Source organism: Taudactylus pleione, unplaced genomic scaffold, assembly GCF_031769625.1.
Source record: "Taudactylus pleione unplaced genomic scaffold, aTauple2 ptg000519l, whole genome shotgun sequence".
NCBI classification, from domain to species: Eukaryota; Metazoa; Chordata; class Amphibia; order Anura; family Myobatrachidae; genus Taudactylus; species Taudactylus pleione.
Genome location: NW_028284921.1, coordinates 3565281 through 3584486, shown reverse-complemented (window position 1 = coordinate 3584486; position 19206 = coordinate 3565281). Strand labels below are relative to the sequence as shown.

General features: G+C 37.3%; 1 protein-coding gene across 1 annotated transcript in view; it reads left to right on the top strand.

The window, feature by feature from the left end:
• Positions 1 to 15246, top strand: part of KCTD8 (potassium channel tetramerization domain containing 8) — a 163042-nt gene extending 147796 nt beyond the window's left edge. Inside the window, exon 2 of the mRNA XM_088450548.1 lies at positions 14091 to 15246. Coding sequence (XP_088306674.1) covers positions 14091 to 14548 — 458 coding nt within the window. The 3' untranslated portion in view covers positions 14549 to 15246. The remainder of the gene's footprint in view (positions 1 to 14090) is intronic.
• The last annotated feature ends 3960 nt before the right edge of the window (positions 15247 to 19206 follow it).

Sequence of the window (19206 nt, the reverse complement as noted above, 5' to 3'; positions counted from 1 at the left end):
TTTTTTATTTCGGATCATATTGGATCTAATGGGTTCCCTTTTATTTTCAAGTGATTGCACAGTGGAAATAAAATAATAAATTGCAAAGGGGAGCTGCATATTGCTCCATCCCCTAAGCTAACACCAGAATTAGTACTTAAAACTTGGTACTGACCCTAATAAGCAGGGTACTGAGTAAGTTATTCATTTCCCTCCACCCAATAGAAAAAATGACTCTAGGGGACTATACATGAGGGCAGCCGCAGGAGCCTGTTTTACTACTTTACGCTAAAGCAGGTATTCATTCAAAGAATGTGGGTTATTGTGCGTGTGCAAGCGTTTTTGTTGACCCCCGCAATCATCATCATTATTAGTAGTAGCACATGCAGTAGCCCCATGCTAGGTGCAAGAGTCTGAAACAGGCTTCCACATAACCAAGACACAGAATCTCAATGAGCTTTTGATACAGACCCACAACAGGGATCTGGTCAAAATCCTGACAGTCGGGATGCCGGTGCTTAGAATGCGGGCGCCAGAATCCCGACACCTGGCAGAATGCTGGCACTGGCGTCCCGATGGTAAGTACTGGTGTTAGGGGGTGGGTTAGCATTAGGGTTTAGGCACTAGAGAGAGGGTAGGGTTAAGCACTAAGGGGGAGGGTTAGGTTTAGGGTGTCGGGAGGGGGAGGTTAGGTTTATGCACTAAGGGGAGGGGTTAGGTTTAGGCACCAAGAAGAGAGGGTTAGGGTAGGGAAAGGGAGAGGGTTAGGATACTGACCAACAAGTGTCAGTATCCTAACTCTCTTGGGATGCCGACATCGGGATTCGGACCGCCAGGATCTTAAGCGCCGGCATCCCGTACTCAACCCCAACAACAGTCCCCTGAAACTGCCATGACACTCCTAAAAATCAGGGTGGTACAATGTGATCAATTTGCCATGGCCCAGTTCCTGCCTAAAACTCCTTATTTTATAGAGAGTAGCCAAGTTGCGTCCAACTCAGGATAGGATGGCATACGTAACAATGCATAAAGTCGCTTCGCACATGCCATGCATGCAAGAATTCACTGTTTACATCAGTGAAGAGAGATCCCTGTGTTATTCTGTCAATTGATGAGTATTGCATGATGCATTTTTATGTGTTGCATAGTGCAATGATGTGTATTTCAGCACATCACAATATTTATAAAAATCACAAGTATATTACAGTACTTATCTTATTTTTATTTAATTCTTTCAATAGCTGTGAGTTTAGCTTTAATTGAATTAGTACAGTACATGTTTTGACTCTCTTCTTTTCTTTCTGAATGGTACCATTACACGTATAATGTGCTGCAGTAGCAGTTTAATGGAATCTAGATTATCTCTCATGTACAGTAATTGTAAAATACATTGTTTTTTGGGAAACAGTGACACTGATAGCACTGGGGTCATTCAGTTTCATAACTTCTATAAAAGACAAGACAGCCTTCAATGAATAGAATAAAATGGCATTGCATTATTATGTAACTGTAATGTTTAATTAAATTAGTGTATTCTTTCAGTTCTAAATTGTTCAGCATTAGAAAGAGAGTTTCTTGCTGTAGAATATTTGACACATTTATGTACCTAATATTTACAGCGCCCTACGCTTTACTTTTTAGGACCAAATTTCCAACCCAATGTATTTTTGGCTTTCTGAGAGCTTAGCATCTCATCGTATGTGAAAGAACAAAATTGAGCAGCAATAATAAGATGTAAGTAATCAGTCATTTTGTTGTAGTGTTATATTATGGCAACTTTGCAATAGTTTTCTTATGGTAATCTGTTTAAATATGTATTTATGAATATTTACAAATTATAGTATTTTGTGCTAATTAGATTTAAATTTATAACACCCACATATTTAACAAAAGTAGTAGTTATCTTTATTTTATTTTTTTAAATATCTAAAGCAAAAACAGTATACTTAGATTTTTGTAAAGCGATTCATTATTATTTTTTTAATTACTTGAAAGATTAGGTTTTAAAAAAATGTATTTTGCCATTTTTTCTGCAATTACATTTCAATAGTTAAGGTTATCTATCTTAGATTTGGAGTATCTTGATTGGCAGATACAGAATCTATGGCAGGTTGAGTATTAAATCAAATTAATATTTAATTGTAAAATTGACATGATTTATCTTGGAAGCCATAAATTCTCCCGAGGGAGATTCTGCTTTCCTATATGCTGTTATCATTTTCTTTTGTAGCCTCAGACAGTAAATCTTACTTTGTAAGTGAAATAAAAAGATTTACTATAGTAGCAAATTCCACTCAACATATTAGACTGTTTTTTAGAAAAAAAATATTTGTGATAGTTAAGTAGAAAAAAAACTTCAAAAAGTTTCCATTTATAGGCTTATAGCCACTATAACATAATTACAGCTTTGTACTTTCAGTGAATTAGATCTGGATACTTTCACATAGTATAATAAGGTTTTTTTTAATCAAGTAAAATTAGAATGCAAACATATTGTTCTTTATATTTCAATTATGCAATTTAAATGTATTTGAAAGACAAAAAATAATAATATCCCTCAGTTAACAATAAGCTTTTTTCTATTGTAGTGGTGTAACTGTGGCTGCTGGGGAGCACTTTGATAATGGCACGTTTGTTTCACTTTACTCTAGCTTGTTTTTATGATTCAAAATCTCATAACATTTGTCGTCTTTCAGTGCACCAACAGATGGAGCAGGTTTGGTTTGGCATTTCAGTGCAATCTGTTCACCCACGAAACAAGGAGGATATGCTAACACAGTACCCTTCATTGAGTGCAACTGATATTCAAATGATGACATGTTTGTCTACATTTAAAGTGCTCCAAGTGCTGTAAATTTGCGCTCAGTACAGTACCACCCACTTTTCAAGAGATCATCATGCCAGTCCCCAATCACCAGTAGCTGAGATTGTAAATTAGTATTAAACAACTTTTTACCCCCTTAATGAGTGATCATGCATATTTCATGAAGTTTAGTTCTACTATAGATAGACTGTAAAGGACTCAGCAAGGCCTGTGCATGTGTACTGGGCAGCCTAGGTGCCTACAGCTTTATAGGCAAGCAGTTTCTGGCTGCCATTCTTCAACTACTGTAGGTATTTATCAGCATTTCCATTCCTATACTTTATTTTGGTTTTCAGTAATGAACTGTCTTACTGACACCTGACTTTTAATGAAGAATATATATATTTTTGACAATATTACAGTCTCTCTTCGAAGTTATGTCAGTAACAAAAAAACCAGTGGAAATGCATGGCTTCTATTCATTAATATATGTAAAAATATAATCTTTAGAATCATTGGCATCACTGGGGTTAATGACACGCATTGTGCCAAATAACCCCCTTGCGAGTGCCTTCGGCGTGCGTTCCCAAAAAAACTAATGGCATCACAGTGAAGGTGCATGTCCTTGTGTACTCTGCACCCCCTGAGATGCCGGGCTGCCCCCAGAGACTGCTGGCTCCTCCTTAGTGACCGGGATCCGGGCCCTGTACAATAACTTCAAAGGGTAGCTCCAGGTCAGTGAGGAGGAGCTCGGAGTGTGACACCCGATGCAGTCTGCATCCCCCTAGGGATGCCACTGTATAGAAGATTTTGAATAAATGAATAAATGCAGATTTGAGTCAAGATAGCGTCCACATGCATAATTAGGAAACACTATGCATTTAAAAGTTACTAAAGGATTAGTTTATTTAAAATTTGTATACTTTCTAAAAACTCCACATGTGACTGCAACCTACTTACCTATAACAGTGTCATTAAAAAATATCTGTGCATTAACCCTGCTCACAGCTTTTCGTATAGTACTTTTCTGCCACATATGGGTATGCACAATCTTGCTTAGCCTCTATAGTATGTAAAGGAGCAAGGCTATTGAATGCATGCTCTAGACGACATTCACCTTCCATGTGCAACCATAGCACATAACTGTCATCCTGGAGATTAAGGTTATAAGGCCAAGTGCAAGTAAACATTGATGATGATTAGCAGTAAGCCAGGCACATACAGTATGCAAATGAGGATTCATCTCAGTATTATTGATACCCTTAAATCTCTATACCCAAATATCGTTATTTAGCGCTACAAGTCGCATAAGAAATAATTGCTTTCCAATCCAATTGTGGTTCCAAAGCACAAAAAGTTATATTGTTCAATGAAAAGTATAACGTGCTGTGATCTAGACAATTATAGCAAAAAGCAAGTAAATACAAAGGTACAAGCCGATACATACGCGTGCGCACTGGTCCCAGTATACAGTCGTCTCTCCAGAAGCCTGTGGTCATCCAAGAAGAATGGCTGTATACTATAATCAGTACTCAGGTTATATACCTTACAGAACAAAGAAACTAGTTGATAGATTTCCATTGGGTCTTGCTCCTGGACATTCTGGTAGGATGCAGGTCATAGGACAGTTCATACAGCATCACTGGGTGCATGTCCCAGTTCCTCAGATGTTGCTTTGTGTGGTCTTCCCACCGAAGAACTGGTTTAAACTAATAAAAGTCGCTACATACAGACATACATTCTAACCACTAATTTCCTACAATCCATAACTTGCAGACGTATGATGCGATCTCCTTGCTGATAGAACCGGAGATCTGCAAATAAACAGTGATTTAGAATGGTACCGAACATGTCTACTAGCTTATGTACCTTAAATATCATATACATTACATTTCACATCACAAGTATTTGCTAATAAAACCTCTATTATTAACCTTAATGCTTGGGAACCTTTTTATAAGTGATTGCATGTGTGAGTGTGAGAATATTGTGTAAATTCACTAGTATGCATTGTGCGTCTATGTGTTTTGTGCTTATCAGCTTTGATGTACAGCGCAACTATGCGTTGTGCACCTTGTATATTTTATATGTATTATCTAATGTGCGTATGGGTTTTGATTGGACTTTCAACATTATGTGGTAGCAAAACAGATGCACAACGCTAATAATCAAATATAGCATCGTACACAATGGTATCGCACTGAGGACGCAAAATGGCACCATTAGAGGCGACACAAAATGGCGTCGCCAGATATAAATTCACACGTTTTGGTCTCAGCCAATCATCCGACTTCCACAGTATGTGCACAGCTTTCCATATGTACAGAAATATGCAATTCTTCATGCACTTTTCTTTAGAATTCTTTATGCCCACTCTGCAATGTTCTGACTTTGGAGGCAGAAGTCCATTTACTTTGATTCCTGGATCTGTGCTCAATGCACTAATTCCTCAGTCATTACTGGGTAAAATTGTTTCAAATTAGTTTCATTATTTAAATTTACAAAAAAATTCTAAACCTTAACACAGATAAATCTGAGCAAAGCGGTTTGAACAGTTTTTAAGCTAGTTCAAACACAAATTTCTCATATATTTAAAATGTATAACATTTTGTATATAAAAGGTGATTTAAAACTTTAAACTTAACCTTCAAACTAGGATGTTTGCTGTTAAAAAAAAATAAAAAAATGTAACTATGGAATATACGTCGGGCCTGATTCTGAGTTGTACCCTAATGCTGTTGCAGTTGCTATTTTCGTAGCTGTGGATGTGCGAAAATATGCTAATGCTGCAGCGACCAGCATTTATACTGGGACACCCACCTGAGCCATCACAGCTGTTCTCAACTGCATACACATATCATGCAAACATCGACTCCTTGAGTGAGTCTATGGTCAGTCATAATGGCCGCCATAACTGAGCTGCCGAAGCCATGTTAACTGCTTACAGGTTTGCAGATGCAGGATGTGATGCCTCCGAAAAGGTTGAGAGATGTCTGCATTTTTAGCTGACACTTCCCGTTGCCAACACCAAATGCTCCCAGCCTATCAATCAGCCTGTGATTAAAGGCTAGCCACATGCGACTACGGTAGTGTACCTTGACGAATGCGCAGTTGCCAAAAAGTTACAGTATGAGCACTGGCTAACCATCTGTCAGGGGCGTATCTTCCTATTGGCAGGGATGGCACTTGCCAGGGGCACCGGCCGGTGGGGGGCGCCGGTGGGGTCCCCCCCACCAGCCGATGCCCCTGGCAAATGCCATTCGCAGCTAAAACTTCCCCCTGATGAGTCCAATTATTTATTTTTTTTAGATGGAGACTGCTGTCTCCATCTCAATACAAGCAGCAAACGCTGCCGCAATCAGAGCTATGGAGAGGTCAGAATGTCAGAGGGAGCTGGGGAGTTGCCGCGCACGCTCAGCCACAGCTGCTCCCTCTCCCTCCTCACAGGATGTAGTGCTGCGGCTGCCGATTTCCTCCTCTCAGCCCCAGGTACGTGATTGTGTGTGTGTGTGTGTGTGTGTGTGTGTGTGTGTGTGCTATGTATATGTATGTGCAGTGCCAGGCATGTGTGTACACTATATGTGTGTGGTGTGCCATGTACAGTATGTGTGCTATGTAGGTGCAGTGCTAGGTATGTGTGTACAATGTGTGTGTGTGTGCTATGTATATGTATGTGCAGTGCCAGGTATGTGTGTACACTATATGTGTGTGGTGTGCCATGTACAGTATGTGTGCTATGTAGGTGCAGTGCTAGGTATATGTGTGTGTGTGCTATGTATATGTATGTGCAGTGCCAGGTATGTGTGTACACTATATGTGTGTGGTGTGCTATGTACAGTATGTGTGCCATTTATGTGCAGTACTAGGTACAGTATATCTATATGTTTACTAACTGACAAGGGGGGGGACCAGTCCCTTACTTGCCAGGGGCGCTCGGACCCCTAGATACACCCCTGCCATCTGTATCTACATAAATAAATATATATATATTTTTATATATTAAGATAATCTCTCCAAGTGTCAAGCACCTGCAAAAGATAAGCAATATGACAGGTGTATCTGCCGCTGCTTCACCTTTCTCACCTCCTTGCACTGATATAGTTTACTTGGTTTATCGTTGTTTGGATTTTCATGGAAAACTGTACAAAGTTACTGCACCAAAATTAAGGATTGTACCTTTGTGCATCATGAATTATATCCTGGAAGCTGTGTTACACATCCAATAGTATGGAGCATGACTTAACTTGACTGTACTGTATGTATGTATATTAAATTAATGTGATTTCTGTAGAAGCCACTTACTGTATAATGATTCATATATACTGTATAAGCAATACTGAGGTCTGCCTCACATTTCCCAGGATGTTCTCAGAACTGTTTTGATCTAGAGCAATATTTTGCAAACTTGGAGTTGTATTCAATATGAGCTGAGCCACGATACTTTTTCGCGGCCCGGACTTTCCGCTTACTTCGCCTGTTTTGTAGGCGGAAAAGTATTGCGGCCGTCCCAGCTTTACCCCGTATTATGGAAGTACGCGAAAACGGGACCCGGCGAAACTTAAACAAGCGGAAAGTACTGTCAGTTTTGGGGAAATCAGCCTGACACCCCCAAATGATGCTCTGACATGGGGGTTCCCTATGGTACCCCCCGATTTGGCTTGCTGAAGGTATTTGGTGTTTTTAAACGGGCTCAATAGCTGCTAAATAGCGTTTTTCTATACGTGATGCACAATAGTATTTTGAAGCTTTTTTTCCAGAAAATAAGTTATCCCAGCAAATTTAGGGTACTTGAAAATGGGGGTGAGCATATTGAAAAGTTGCTAAAGTGAAGTTGAAAAAATCATGAAAAATCCACCTGCCACAAGCACCTGCAATCAAAAAAACACTTGGGCCATACTTTGGGACCTCTCCAGAGTCAAGTTAGCTAGTTTTTAAGTTTGCACCCCAACATTTTTTTTTTTGCCCCCTTTTTCAAAGGGTGTCCTTAAGTTTTTTTTTTTTAATTCTGACACAGATTGCCTTTGGGGGACTGTCTGAAGGCTGCACGGGGGTTCCCACAATGCTGGACCCCAAAACCCCAATTCTGAACTTTTTTCCGCCTCCCATTCATAGGCGAAACTTTTCCGCCTATTACATTGCATTGACTTTCCCCCTAGGCAGAAAGTCTTTCAAATTGAATACGGGGTGAAAGTCAAACAGGCGAAAATTACGTCATTGGCAAAAAGTTTCCGCCAAAAACACGCGGAAACTGACTTTTCGCCTCAAATTGAATACGGCCCTTCGTCCTAAAGCCCCTAACAGTCTTGGGGGTCTATTGACTAAGCAGTGTTAGGAGACAGAGTGAAAAGTGATAAGGTGCCAGCCAATCAGCTCCTAACTGCCATCTCACAGGCTGTTTGAAAAATGACAGTTGGGAGCTGATTGGCTGGCACCTTATCACTTTTCACTCTGTCTTCTAACACTGCTTAGTAATTAGACCCGTGTATTTTAATATCCATACTTAAGCACAGCTGACTTAATTAGTGCCTCATTTTGACCATCTGTGCTCAAGCATGGATATCCTTAAAACATGGACTGTAAGGAGGCATTGAGTACCGAGTTTGGAAACACTGATCTAGAGGGTTCATATTTTTACATGATTTTTTGCTTTGTATATTAGATTTGAACATAATCTTATTGTATTGCCTTGATTTTAAGCAGATATAACTAGATCTGGATATGTTTAAAAAGAGATACTATGCCTTCCATCAACAGCACAATGGTTACTTCTTGGCCAAGTAATTAATAATGTTGGTTGACATAACAAACTTTATGGGTGGGATGCACTATCATCAATAATATGGTGAAACCACGAAAAGCAGTTTTCAGGGGTTTGAACGCATTTCTGATAGGAACCAAGCGTCAGAAAGCGAAGCTTTCTGCAGCTTGGACCTGATGGGTAATGCTATCTTTAGATGGCATTACCCAATAGACCCTATAGGCTTCTTTTTCGCAAAGTGCTGTGAGAGGGATCCAACTAGTGGCGTAAGTTCATCCCAGATGCCCGGAGGCAAGTTATAATTTTGTGCCCCCCGTCACAGCCGCTGACACTCTAATATAGAAATTCACATGCAGACAGGTTATAGATAGACAAAGGCAGCAGCTGATAGTCTGACATGGAGCTCTCCACTAGTGTATAGCGGCTTCTCAGGTGCCAGGAAGGGATGCCATGTATTGGGCGCCCGTAGCGGTACACTCCGGGTATATAATTACAGCCCTAAGTGGGATGAATATTTTGTGGATAATAGAGGAGGCGCCCCTTCAGAGCTGGAGCCCGGCGGCAGGCACCTTCATTGTCTTCCATAGTTCTGCCCCTGGATCCAATGCGCGTCATTCTGCACATGCGCAAAGAGACTTCTGGGTCATAATCCCAGAAGTACCACTCTCACAAAGGACAGCTCTTATCGGGAAAGTTGCCCTTTGTGATTTTCTTCATGCATACTGGCATTATTAACACCGGCATGCATGCGATAAGTGGCAGGAGTGATGCTTGATGCATCCCGCCCTATGACTCTGCGACATTATTGCCTGCACTCTGGAATTAGTGGTTCATTCTGCAAACTGAATGCCTGGGTGCAGGCAATGAATACATTAGAAGCAGTAAACAAAAATAGTAAAATAATTATATTTATACTACCACTAACAATAACATATTCATGCAAATCATTTGAAACATTCACATTTACAAAAATATACATATACATTAGTCAATTTATTCCTCTGTGGAATTTTGGCTATTCCCCTTCTTTCTCTCAGTGTATCTTATATATAAAATTCATTGGTCTGTTTGTTTGTTTGTTTGTTTGTTTGATTATGCGTTCAGACATCCAAGCACCTATTGGGATGAAACCATTGCAAGGTGGTCCAGTTAGATCAAGGCCAGGTTTTATGGGGGTTAGAGTCCCGGTCGGACCTCCTGTTGGAGTACGCTGGAAGGAACTTTGATACAGGGAGCCTGTTCTGAGCCTTCCACTAGATGCATTTGAACGAAAACTTCACAGAGTAGTAACATTGTATTTCAGAAGACAAATTAGGGGGTCGAGGTCCCAGTTGGTGTATGCTGGGCAGAACTGTGACCCAAGAACGCTGGGCAGAACTTTGACTTAGGGAGCCATTTCTAGGCATTCTACTGGATGTATCTGGAAGAAAACTTCATAGAGGAGTAGCAATTGGTCTGGGATGCCTAATGGAGTAGTTGGGGTCCTGGTTGGACCTCACGGCAGAGTGCACCGGGCAGAATTTTGACTCAGGGAGCCTATTCTGGGCCTTTCAATGGATGGATTTTGATGAATCACATACTAAAACTTATTAACTTGAAGATTTAAACCCGGACAATGGTGGTACTTCAGCTAGTATATATGTGTATATATATATATATATATATATCCCACACTCACACACACTGGTTCCTGTCTGCTGTTTCGGGATTTAGTCAGGATTCCGACGGTCTGAAGACAGATGGTCACAATAATGAGTGCAGCATCCCAATGGTCACAATCCCATCAGATTCCAGCTGTGAATATTAGGGGAAGGTTTAGGGCTAGGCACTAGGGGGGGGAAGGGTTCGGCTGCTGGTGGGGACAGTTAGCGATAGGCTGTGGGAGGGGCGGGTTAGGGTTAGGATTGGGGTTACAGTACTTACCAAAATCGGTGGGGATGGCATTGTTGGTATTGTGAATGTCAGCATTGTGACCCTCTGGATCCCGTACCAAACCTGCTATTCTATATGTCACTGGCTCTCATGTTTAGACTTGGACCTCCACCACCGTCTCCCATCTTTCAGATTTCCTTAATCCACTATCCCTCATTTCCATAACTTCCTGGTCACAGTGTGATACATCAAGTTATGTATTTTTGTTCCCCATGAGAAATATTTCATAGATTAGTCATAATATTAAGTTATTAAGTTTTACCTATTGTAATGTACATATTTGATGTTAGTTTGCCTTTATTGCTAGTGATACATTTTAGATATCTATCTCAATGTAGTATGTGTACACCAGTAGCATGTTATAAATATAAGTATGGAAAGATACGGGATTAGTTCATAAATTATACTTACAAAATCTGAATTAGTGGTATTATGGACATTTTGGTAAACTTGAGTGTTATCGCTTCATGAGACCATAAAGATCATACCTACGTACAGTACACCATATATTTACAACAATTAAATTTTACCGTTTACTTTATTTACATTGAAGCATTGCCTATAGAGATGAGGCAAAATTGCCTCATTCTGTATTTGGCTGCAAATTTTTCCACATTTTGCTGGTGAAATTTGCCTTACGGGTGATTCCGTGTCAAGGGGGCCAATTTTTAAAGATTGTCCCCACCTGACCATCTCCAATTTTGATAACATTTTAACATAAATTAACCTATATGTCAGACTAACTTTGGGAAAAATGTGTTCACAATATGCAACAGTAGCAAAACTATGGTCCTCCAAGTGGGGGTCCGTGCAACTATCAAAATTGGAGATGGTCAGATGAGGACCCCTGGTCCACTTGACATGGAATGACCTGTATACAATATGCTCTTCAACAATGCCGTGACCACACAGGTCAATGAATTGATCGCTATTGTCCCTATTTTTTCATAAGTTATAAATTCTGAAAAATTGTAATTTATAAATACTGAGCAGAATTGCATTTAATGGAATAGTAAAAGTAAAAGCTTATCTATATGATTATGTTCACTATGAACAGCCTCTCTATTGCAAAATTCATTTTGCAGCAACTTTACTTATATCTAATTGTATAAATTCAATATACTTTCCATTCTGGTACTAATTAAAGTTTTCAGTATATTCCAACTTATTGTTATGTACAGCAATTGAACATTCAAGTGTGCTCTCTGAATTTTCTTTATTCTCTTAATAACTCTCACTATGCTGCATTCCTCTTTGTCTTAGAACATTTACTATTAAATATTTATCATTTTTAATTTCTTCATGACATTTTACATAATTAATTTTTTATGAGAATAGTGTGATAATTTAATTTTATGTTTGAATTACAATTACGACGTAACCCAATAAGAATGTTAGTCTTGCCTTTAAAGGATTTAAAACTATTCAATGGCTTCTAATTCCTTAAAACAAATCCGTGTAAACCGATCTGAATTACCTGGAGAACTCTGAATCCATATTTTGAAAGCTAAGCATAAAAGTTGCAATGTCTCTTGGGGTACATTGTTAATGAGCCAGTAATGGAAAAATAACATTTCTAGCTGATGTGTTGCATAAGATGGCAACATACAGTTTACTAAAGAATTTAATTATTCTTGATATATTTTTAAAGTAAGCTTCTCAACATAATTCTCTCCTCCATACATTATCCTACTGTTGTTACAACCTGGAAAGCATGGCGTTAGCTTGTTTAGGACTCTTTTATGAACCATAAAAAGTGCAGGCTGGCAGCTATTCTTTAAGTGTGCTATTATACCTACTTGCCAGCCCACTGTATCTCAAAGAGTATGCATCTTCCCATCTCCATCAACATCTCTGTTTGTGCCAACATTTGCAGGGGAAAATGCATATGGTGGAATTTGGAAACCCTAAAATTGTCACCACAAAGTCCATAATGTTATTGCTTCAGGACCACTTCCTTTATTCATTTTAATTTGTTTATTGTTTTCTTTCTGACTACGTTAATACTACTCAGTTTAGCCTCAGTTTATATATTTATTTAATCACCAGTGTGAGGAAACATCAGGACTGTCTTTTTTATGTATGGCTGTTGTGTGTTCAAAGCTTTTATTACATTGATTAAAATGCAGCGAGAAACGCACGTTCCTGAATAAGCACAGCTTGAAGTCCCAATATAAGTACCTGGACAACGTTTGCCTTCTCTGACCAGTCTGAGAATTCCTTTAGAAGTCCTTTAATAGGGAAGTAATTGCTGTGTGCCACTGACAGTCTTCAGCGCTCACAGAAATCTGTTGGAGTTGCTTTTCCAAATGAAAACAGAAGGACTGCAGTAATGCTCTCCGATACCTGTTCTGGTCGCCCCTTCATACATTCAGGTCATACGTAATTCTTGCTGGAGTCATCCGAATATAGCTGTTTTTGGATCCTTTCCAGCAAAAATGTGTTCCCATTGCATAGTGCGAACCTTGACAGATGTCAACATTTTGGACACAAATTCATGTGCATACAGTAAATGAAAACTGATGTATGTACACAAAACTTGGAGTACGATGTCATAACTCACATTTGCACATTTTGTAACTCATTGTGTACTGTAAAATGAAATGTGAGAACCTGTTTGGATAGATGCAGCAGTGCATCCAACCAGCAACCTCTCCGGACACCACTGCTTAGAGAGTAAGTTATGAGGGCGCTGAATATAAGTATTTACCGGTCTATTAATCAATAGGACCAGGTGTTGGGTAAAAACAACATGTCCAATATTATAGACATTCCATATATATGTATTTTAAGTAGAGATGAGTGGTTCGGTTGTACTCGGTTCTTTTTGTCAAATTAGTGCAAGTTCATATTTTTTGTATCTTATTCAAAACACGTGAGAGCTAGATTGGCAATAAGATGCCATTTTTCAGATCTAAATGTCACCAATTGTTGGCAGTGGGATAGACTATGAGACCTGCTCTATGTTGATGTATTTATAAAATGGCATCCAGATTCGGTCTTTTGCATTTGTTACAGTATCTTAAAGTTTTGTTTCTGAATGTTATTTAATTCTTGTTTTTACTTTTTCTTAGAATTATAAAAGTGGAGCTTGTAACAGAACATTTTATACACTAATCTGCTCTAAATATCATATTTATAAAAAGTGTGCTGGAATAGTAATTGTACTGCGACAAGGATAATATTTTTGTTCCCCTAAATTGTTGAAATGTTTGGATGTTACTTGTTGTCAGAAAATCTACTTTACCAACAATTGAATGCGTCTGCAACCTATAACTACAATAAATGGTAATCCAGAAAACTAGGAAGTATTTGATAAAGACCAGTATCCATTTACCCCCGCTATATTTTTGGGGGCGAAAAACTCAGATTTTTTCACCTATAGTCCCCATTTTTCGCTGATTTGTTTTCATCCCTGTATCCTATTTGTCTAATTCTAATCTAATTCGGGGCTAATTGGATTCCACCCATAATCTGTGTTCAGGAAAATCTTATTGTTGGTGATTGTTGCTTCCTAGTTTATTAAGATCAATAATGTATTATATAAATAATGTATTTTTAAAATGTATTATATAAATATATATTTACATATATTTTATATTTTTCTTGTCCGCTTAGGATCCCCACATAAAATGGTATCTCCAAAACAAGACTGTGAAGAAATAAAGCAAGAAAACATTTTAGACAAAGGTAGTGGAAGTAGAACGTCATGTAATGAACTGTCTACATCTAGCTGTGATAGCCAATCTGAAGCTAGCACCCCTCAAGAAAACACATCCATGTGCTTATCAAGTGCTCATCAACCCAACACCCTAACTTTGGATCGTACATCAAAGAAGAGCCATGTCCAGTGGGTTCCACCACCAGATAAACGTAGGAACAGTGAACTCTTTGAAACACTTGTTAGTAAGTCTAGGGATAATAACCTTTCTAAAAGGAAAGTCTACGAGAAGCCAAGTGTTGAAGAAGAAATGAAAAAATGTATACAAGAATTTAAAAAAATTAAAATCCCAGATTATTTTCCTGAGAAAAAACGTCCATGGCAGATGGAATTATTAGAAAAATATGATTTATAGGAATATTTGCTTTAGTTGTGAATTGTGTGTGTGCTTTCTGTGTACATCTACTGAACTCTTTTATCCTCACAGCATCTTTGCATATAATTTTATGAATCCTTGTTTTGTGACATTTTAAATGATATAAATTCAAGTACTGAAACTGTCAATTTTTCCACAAAGATTTTCTGGGAACCAAAATGTAAAAGAATAATAAATGCATGTCTCCAAGAGAACCATTTCTACCGCTAGGTTTTCTTCAGATTCCCTTTCACTTCTGTATTTAATGTACAATTTTGTGAAGACTTTTATGAAAATACATTAAGCAATATTTACAGTATGAACTTCAATAGTTGAGACCAACAGAAATATCTAGAATATCATTGATGTAGATACAATAAAATATTCAGTGTGCATGATCACAGTCTTAGAAATAAAGACAAGTGAAAGATCATGTTGGACCTTTGCTGTGGTAATTATTATTTCAATATTAGAGATTTGTCTAGAGTATAGAAAGTACAATATTAATAGTCTTTCCATTATATCTTTAAATTGGGAACTGATTTTAATCAGATTTTTTTGTTACCATTGTAAACTAAACTTTCACTGTAATATTTGTACATCACCCAGACCACACATACTGAGTCAAATAGAAATTAATCACATAACAAAGTTTATAACTATAAACTTCCTTTGGGCATTTTAATTAATTAATTATAATCAAAGCATTAATAAGCTATGCCAATCTATATGGTATTTATTTTATATTCTTTATGTTCTAAACATTAAATAATTGTGAATTATTTAAGATCAATGGCTTGCTAAAATATAGTACTGCTAACATTAAAAATGTCTAATTGTTTGTCAAGTCAATTACAATACAGTATATAAAACAGATGAAAACTTAAAAACACAACTTCATGTACAGTTAATGGAAACAGTTTTGATGTTATTCTAAGTTAAATAATAATAATAATTAATTTCTGTAATAATACTTACAGAAATGCTAAACTGCATTGATATAAAAAATAGTTTTTAATTAATTTTATCTTTTCAGCTGTTGGTGATATGTTTGTTTTGTTTAAACATTTGTGTATGCTTGTTAGCTAGAGGACACTATTCTTGTTAGTTACAGCTAAGGTAATTTCTTTTTGTTTTGCATTAGAAGATTATGTGCCTCCTATCAGGGGACATGGCTTGGATTGCTACTATGTCGGAAGAATCCAATCATATTCAAAATAGCTCCAATTACAAGCTTGATTGAATAAAGCTATTAAATATCTTGGTAAATCTGCCTTTCTAAATCATATGTGTCTTATATAAAAAGAAGAAACAACCACATTAATACTCTATGTTTTAAAAACAGTTTGTATTATTGTACTGTGCTGACAGTTGTTTCGGACCGTATAAGCATCAGGATTCTGCATGGAAATTTAAACACAAAATAGTATCTTGAATTGTAAGCAGAATAATTGTTTGTATACCACTTATATTTCTCATAATAGCAGTATTTTAGAAAGTATAAAAATCTCCAGGAAATGAGAAATAAAAATGCAAGTATGGTGTGTACTGTCGAAATAAGTAGGTACAAAGCATAAATGTTTCCTCTAGCACAGGTGTACTAATGACAGTGGAATAATAACAATGTGTATTTCCTCAGATCCGGAACATGTAAAAAATAGAAAAATAAATAAACAGTGTACTAAAAAAAATTGTCTCAACTTGAAAAAAACATTTATGCTCACCTGATATAAGTGAAAATGACACCTTAAATAATTTGATGTGGAAACCTTATTTTCATAAGAATGATCAACCACAGCGATGTGCATTAACAAAATATATATATATATATATATATATATATATACATATATATATATATATATATATATATAAATATATATATATATATATGGTGTGTACTGGTAACACTCTCTAGAGAATCAGTACATTGAAATATAAATGCGCTTATACAGTGTCTTGTGTAAAGCCTTTCTATTTAATTTACTTTAATTTTAAATGTGTTGGTGAGGGTGTGGTACAAAAATTCAACATTCAGAATGTCAACTCCAGAATGTCAACACTGATATAATGTTGACATTGCCAGAATGTTGACATTGTGATGCATTGTGACAGTCAGCATGTGGTCAATGTGGTTTTCAGTAGACTTATCAGGGAGCGCTAAAGGGGTTATGCTTCATTATTAAATGGGGCCCTCAATCCCTAAACCTAACCCTAATCAAAGCCTAAATCTAGCCCTAAACTCAACCTAATCCTAACCCTTGACATTCACAATGTTGACATTATGACAGTTCAGACCATTTAGACTTTCTGGTGACGACAACCTGAATGTCGATAGTCTGAATGGCGACATGTGAACATACAGTATACTGTTGGTAATAAATTCTTTAATAGTGTAAATAAATTAAAAAAATAAATAGTGCAATTCTATTTTAAACCTTGAAATGGCATCAATAGTATTTATAAGGGACCTAATATATTTTTATATTTACCCCCCAAAATATTTAAAATATTGGCTGGCGGTCTGTTAAGTAGGTGGGCATTCAGATATTGAATTATTTTACATTGAGGAATTTTGTTGAGCGGTCCATAATGTAAAGTAAAAACATGATTTGTTTCTTTTATTTAATCTATAGATTACTTTGGTTCAAGGCAAACTGCACTATACTGTAGAACAATTTGACAGGCAACATTCTAACATAAACAGGGTATAATAAAGTTTTTAAATATGTTCAGGCCATTCTAAATATTTTAAATGTGTACAATGTATTATGCAATAATATAATATAATGGGTGCACAGATTATTAAATTATTACTTTACAAACATACAAAATACTGGGGTGGCACATATTTTTTTTTTTAACTAATATCAGGACACTATGATGGGTAGGGATGGTGTTTTTTTAAAACTTTTATTTTAATTTTGCTTTTTACACAGGCTGTCAGACATTTCCAGCAAAGTGTACTATCATGTCTGTCACAACCACCTCTGACAGTTTTTACAGGGGATTTTTCTGCAGTTTGTGTTACCACAGGTTAATATATCCAGTAGTATGTAGATTTTAAAATGTAAAACGGCGATTTACAGCATGTTAAGTTTAAAAAATACAGTTTTGCATTGATTTTCTGCCAGTTTTGCTCTATTATATCTGGTGGTTAGTAATTCACCAAAACAGGGCAACTTTATTAATGTATCCCTAATTGTCTAATGGTATTTCTCATTGTTTTACTTTATTTGTGTTGCTATTATATTTCATGTACCAGTATAATTAAATTTATTATGTAATTTTGCTTGTATGTTGATTGTAATAATATATTTTGAGCCAATGTTTAATAACAGGGATTGAGACTATCGGTATGGAAGGGGGGGAGGTAACACAAATCAAAAATTTTCTGGCTGTAGAAAATATAAATCTGGAGCTGCTTATTTCTGTGACTGGAAAAATAATGTATGTATTCAAAATGGTGTAAAAGTATGGACTAGGCTATCTATGAGAAAAAAAATTATTTTCCTGGATTTTTGATGAACTACGCTCAAAATATCGGTGCCGGAATCCCGTCAGCAGTCAGAATCACAGCTCCAGGATCCTGACCGTTGACTTCCAGATGGTAAGTTTTGGGGTTAGGGTTGGGCACTAGGGGAGGGTTAAGGTTAGGCTGCCGGGGGAAGGGTTAGATTTAGGCTATGGGAGGGGAGGGTTACGTTTAGGCTGCAGGGGGGAGCATTAGGCTTAGGTGTAGAATTAGAAGTAGGGTTAGAGTACTTACCTACAGGTGTCAGTATTTCAAATCAGTCGGGCTTCCAGCATTGTGATTCTCAGCGCTGGTATTGTGTGCGCTAGGATCCCATACCCAAGCCGTTTGAATGCATTTGCTTAAAAAAATTGTTCATGTGTATGAGTAAAAACTTGATGATATGCTATTAAGCTCTATAAAGATCTCTATCAATTTTTTTTATATAAAAGAGGCATTGCCCCTCCCATTATAACAAAAAAAGTGCCCCAGCACTCATTAGCTGTGCTAATTTTAGTAATTTTTAGTGGTGGACAACTTGCATGGGGACCTCCCGAAGAAGTTGTATCCAGCACTAGGCTATTACAAGCTCAGGTGATGACGCTTTATTAGGAAATACTGCAGTTAGCATTTCCCTACCATTATGTCACATAGCCCAACCCTGTCTGCATAGGCTGCATTCCCTATCACACCCACACAAATAGTGCACAACCCTAGGACAAACTGAAGCACTACTGCTGTAACTGTCAGCATTTGTTTTTGCTGGTGCACTACTCGTCCCAGTAAGCACTATCAGTCCTATGCCCCTTGGGTATGCTGGCACTTGTAAGATGAAAAGAGGAAATTACATGGTGAAAAAGGGATGTATTGATAATTTTGCGACAGGCAGTAACCCAGTTACTTCTTTACTATATGTATCTCTGTAGAAGTTCTATTAGACTATTACCTGTACATGTAGATTGTAACATTGTACAGTTATACATTTTTGGACAAAAAAAAAATCAATATCCTCATATACCATCTTATTAAATATTATAAAATCAAAGTTTTCCCCCTCTTTGATGTCATTGGAAAAAAAGGAACCTGGACAAAGCCAGTGTGGGATACCGCTTGTGATTTGTGATGGTTAAGTGAAGGCTCCTGC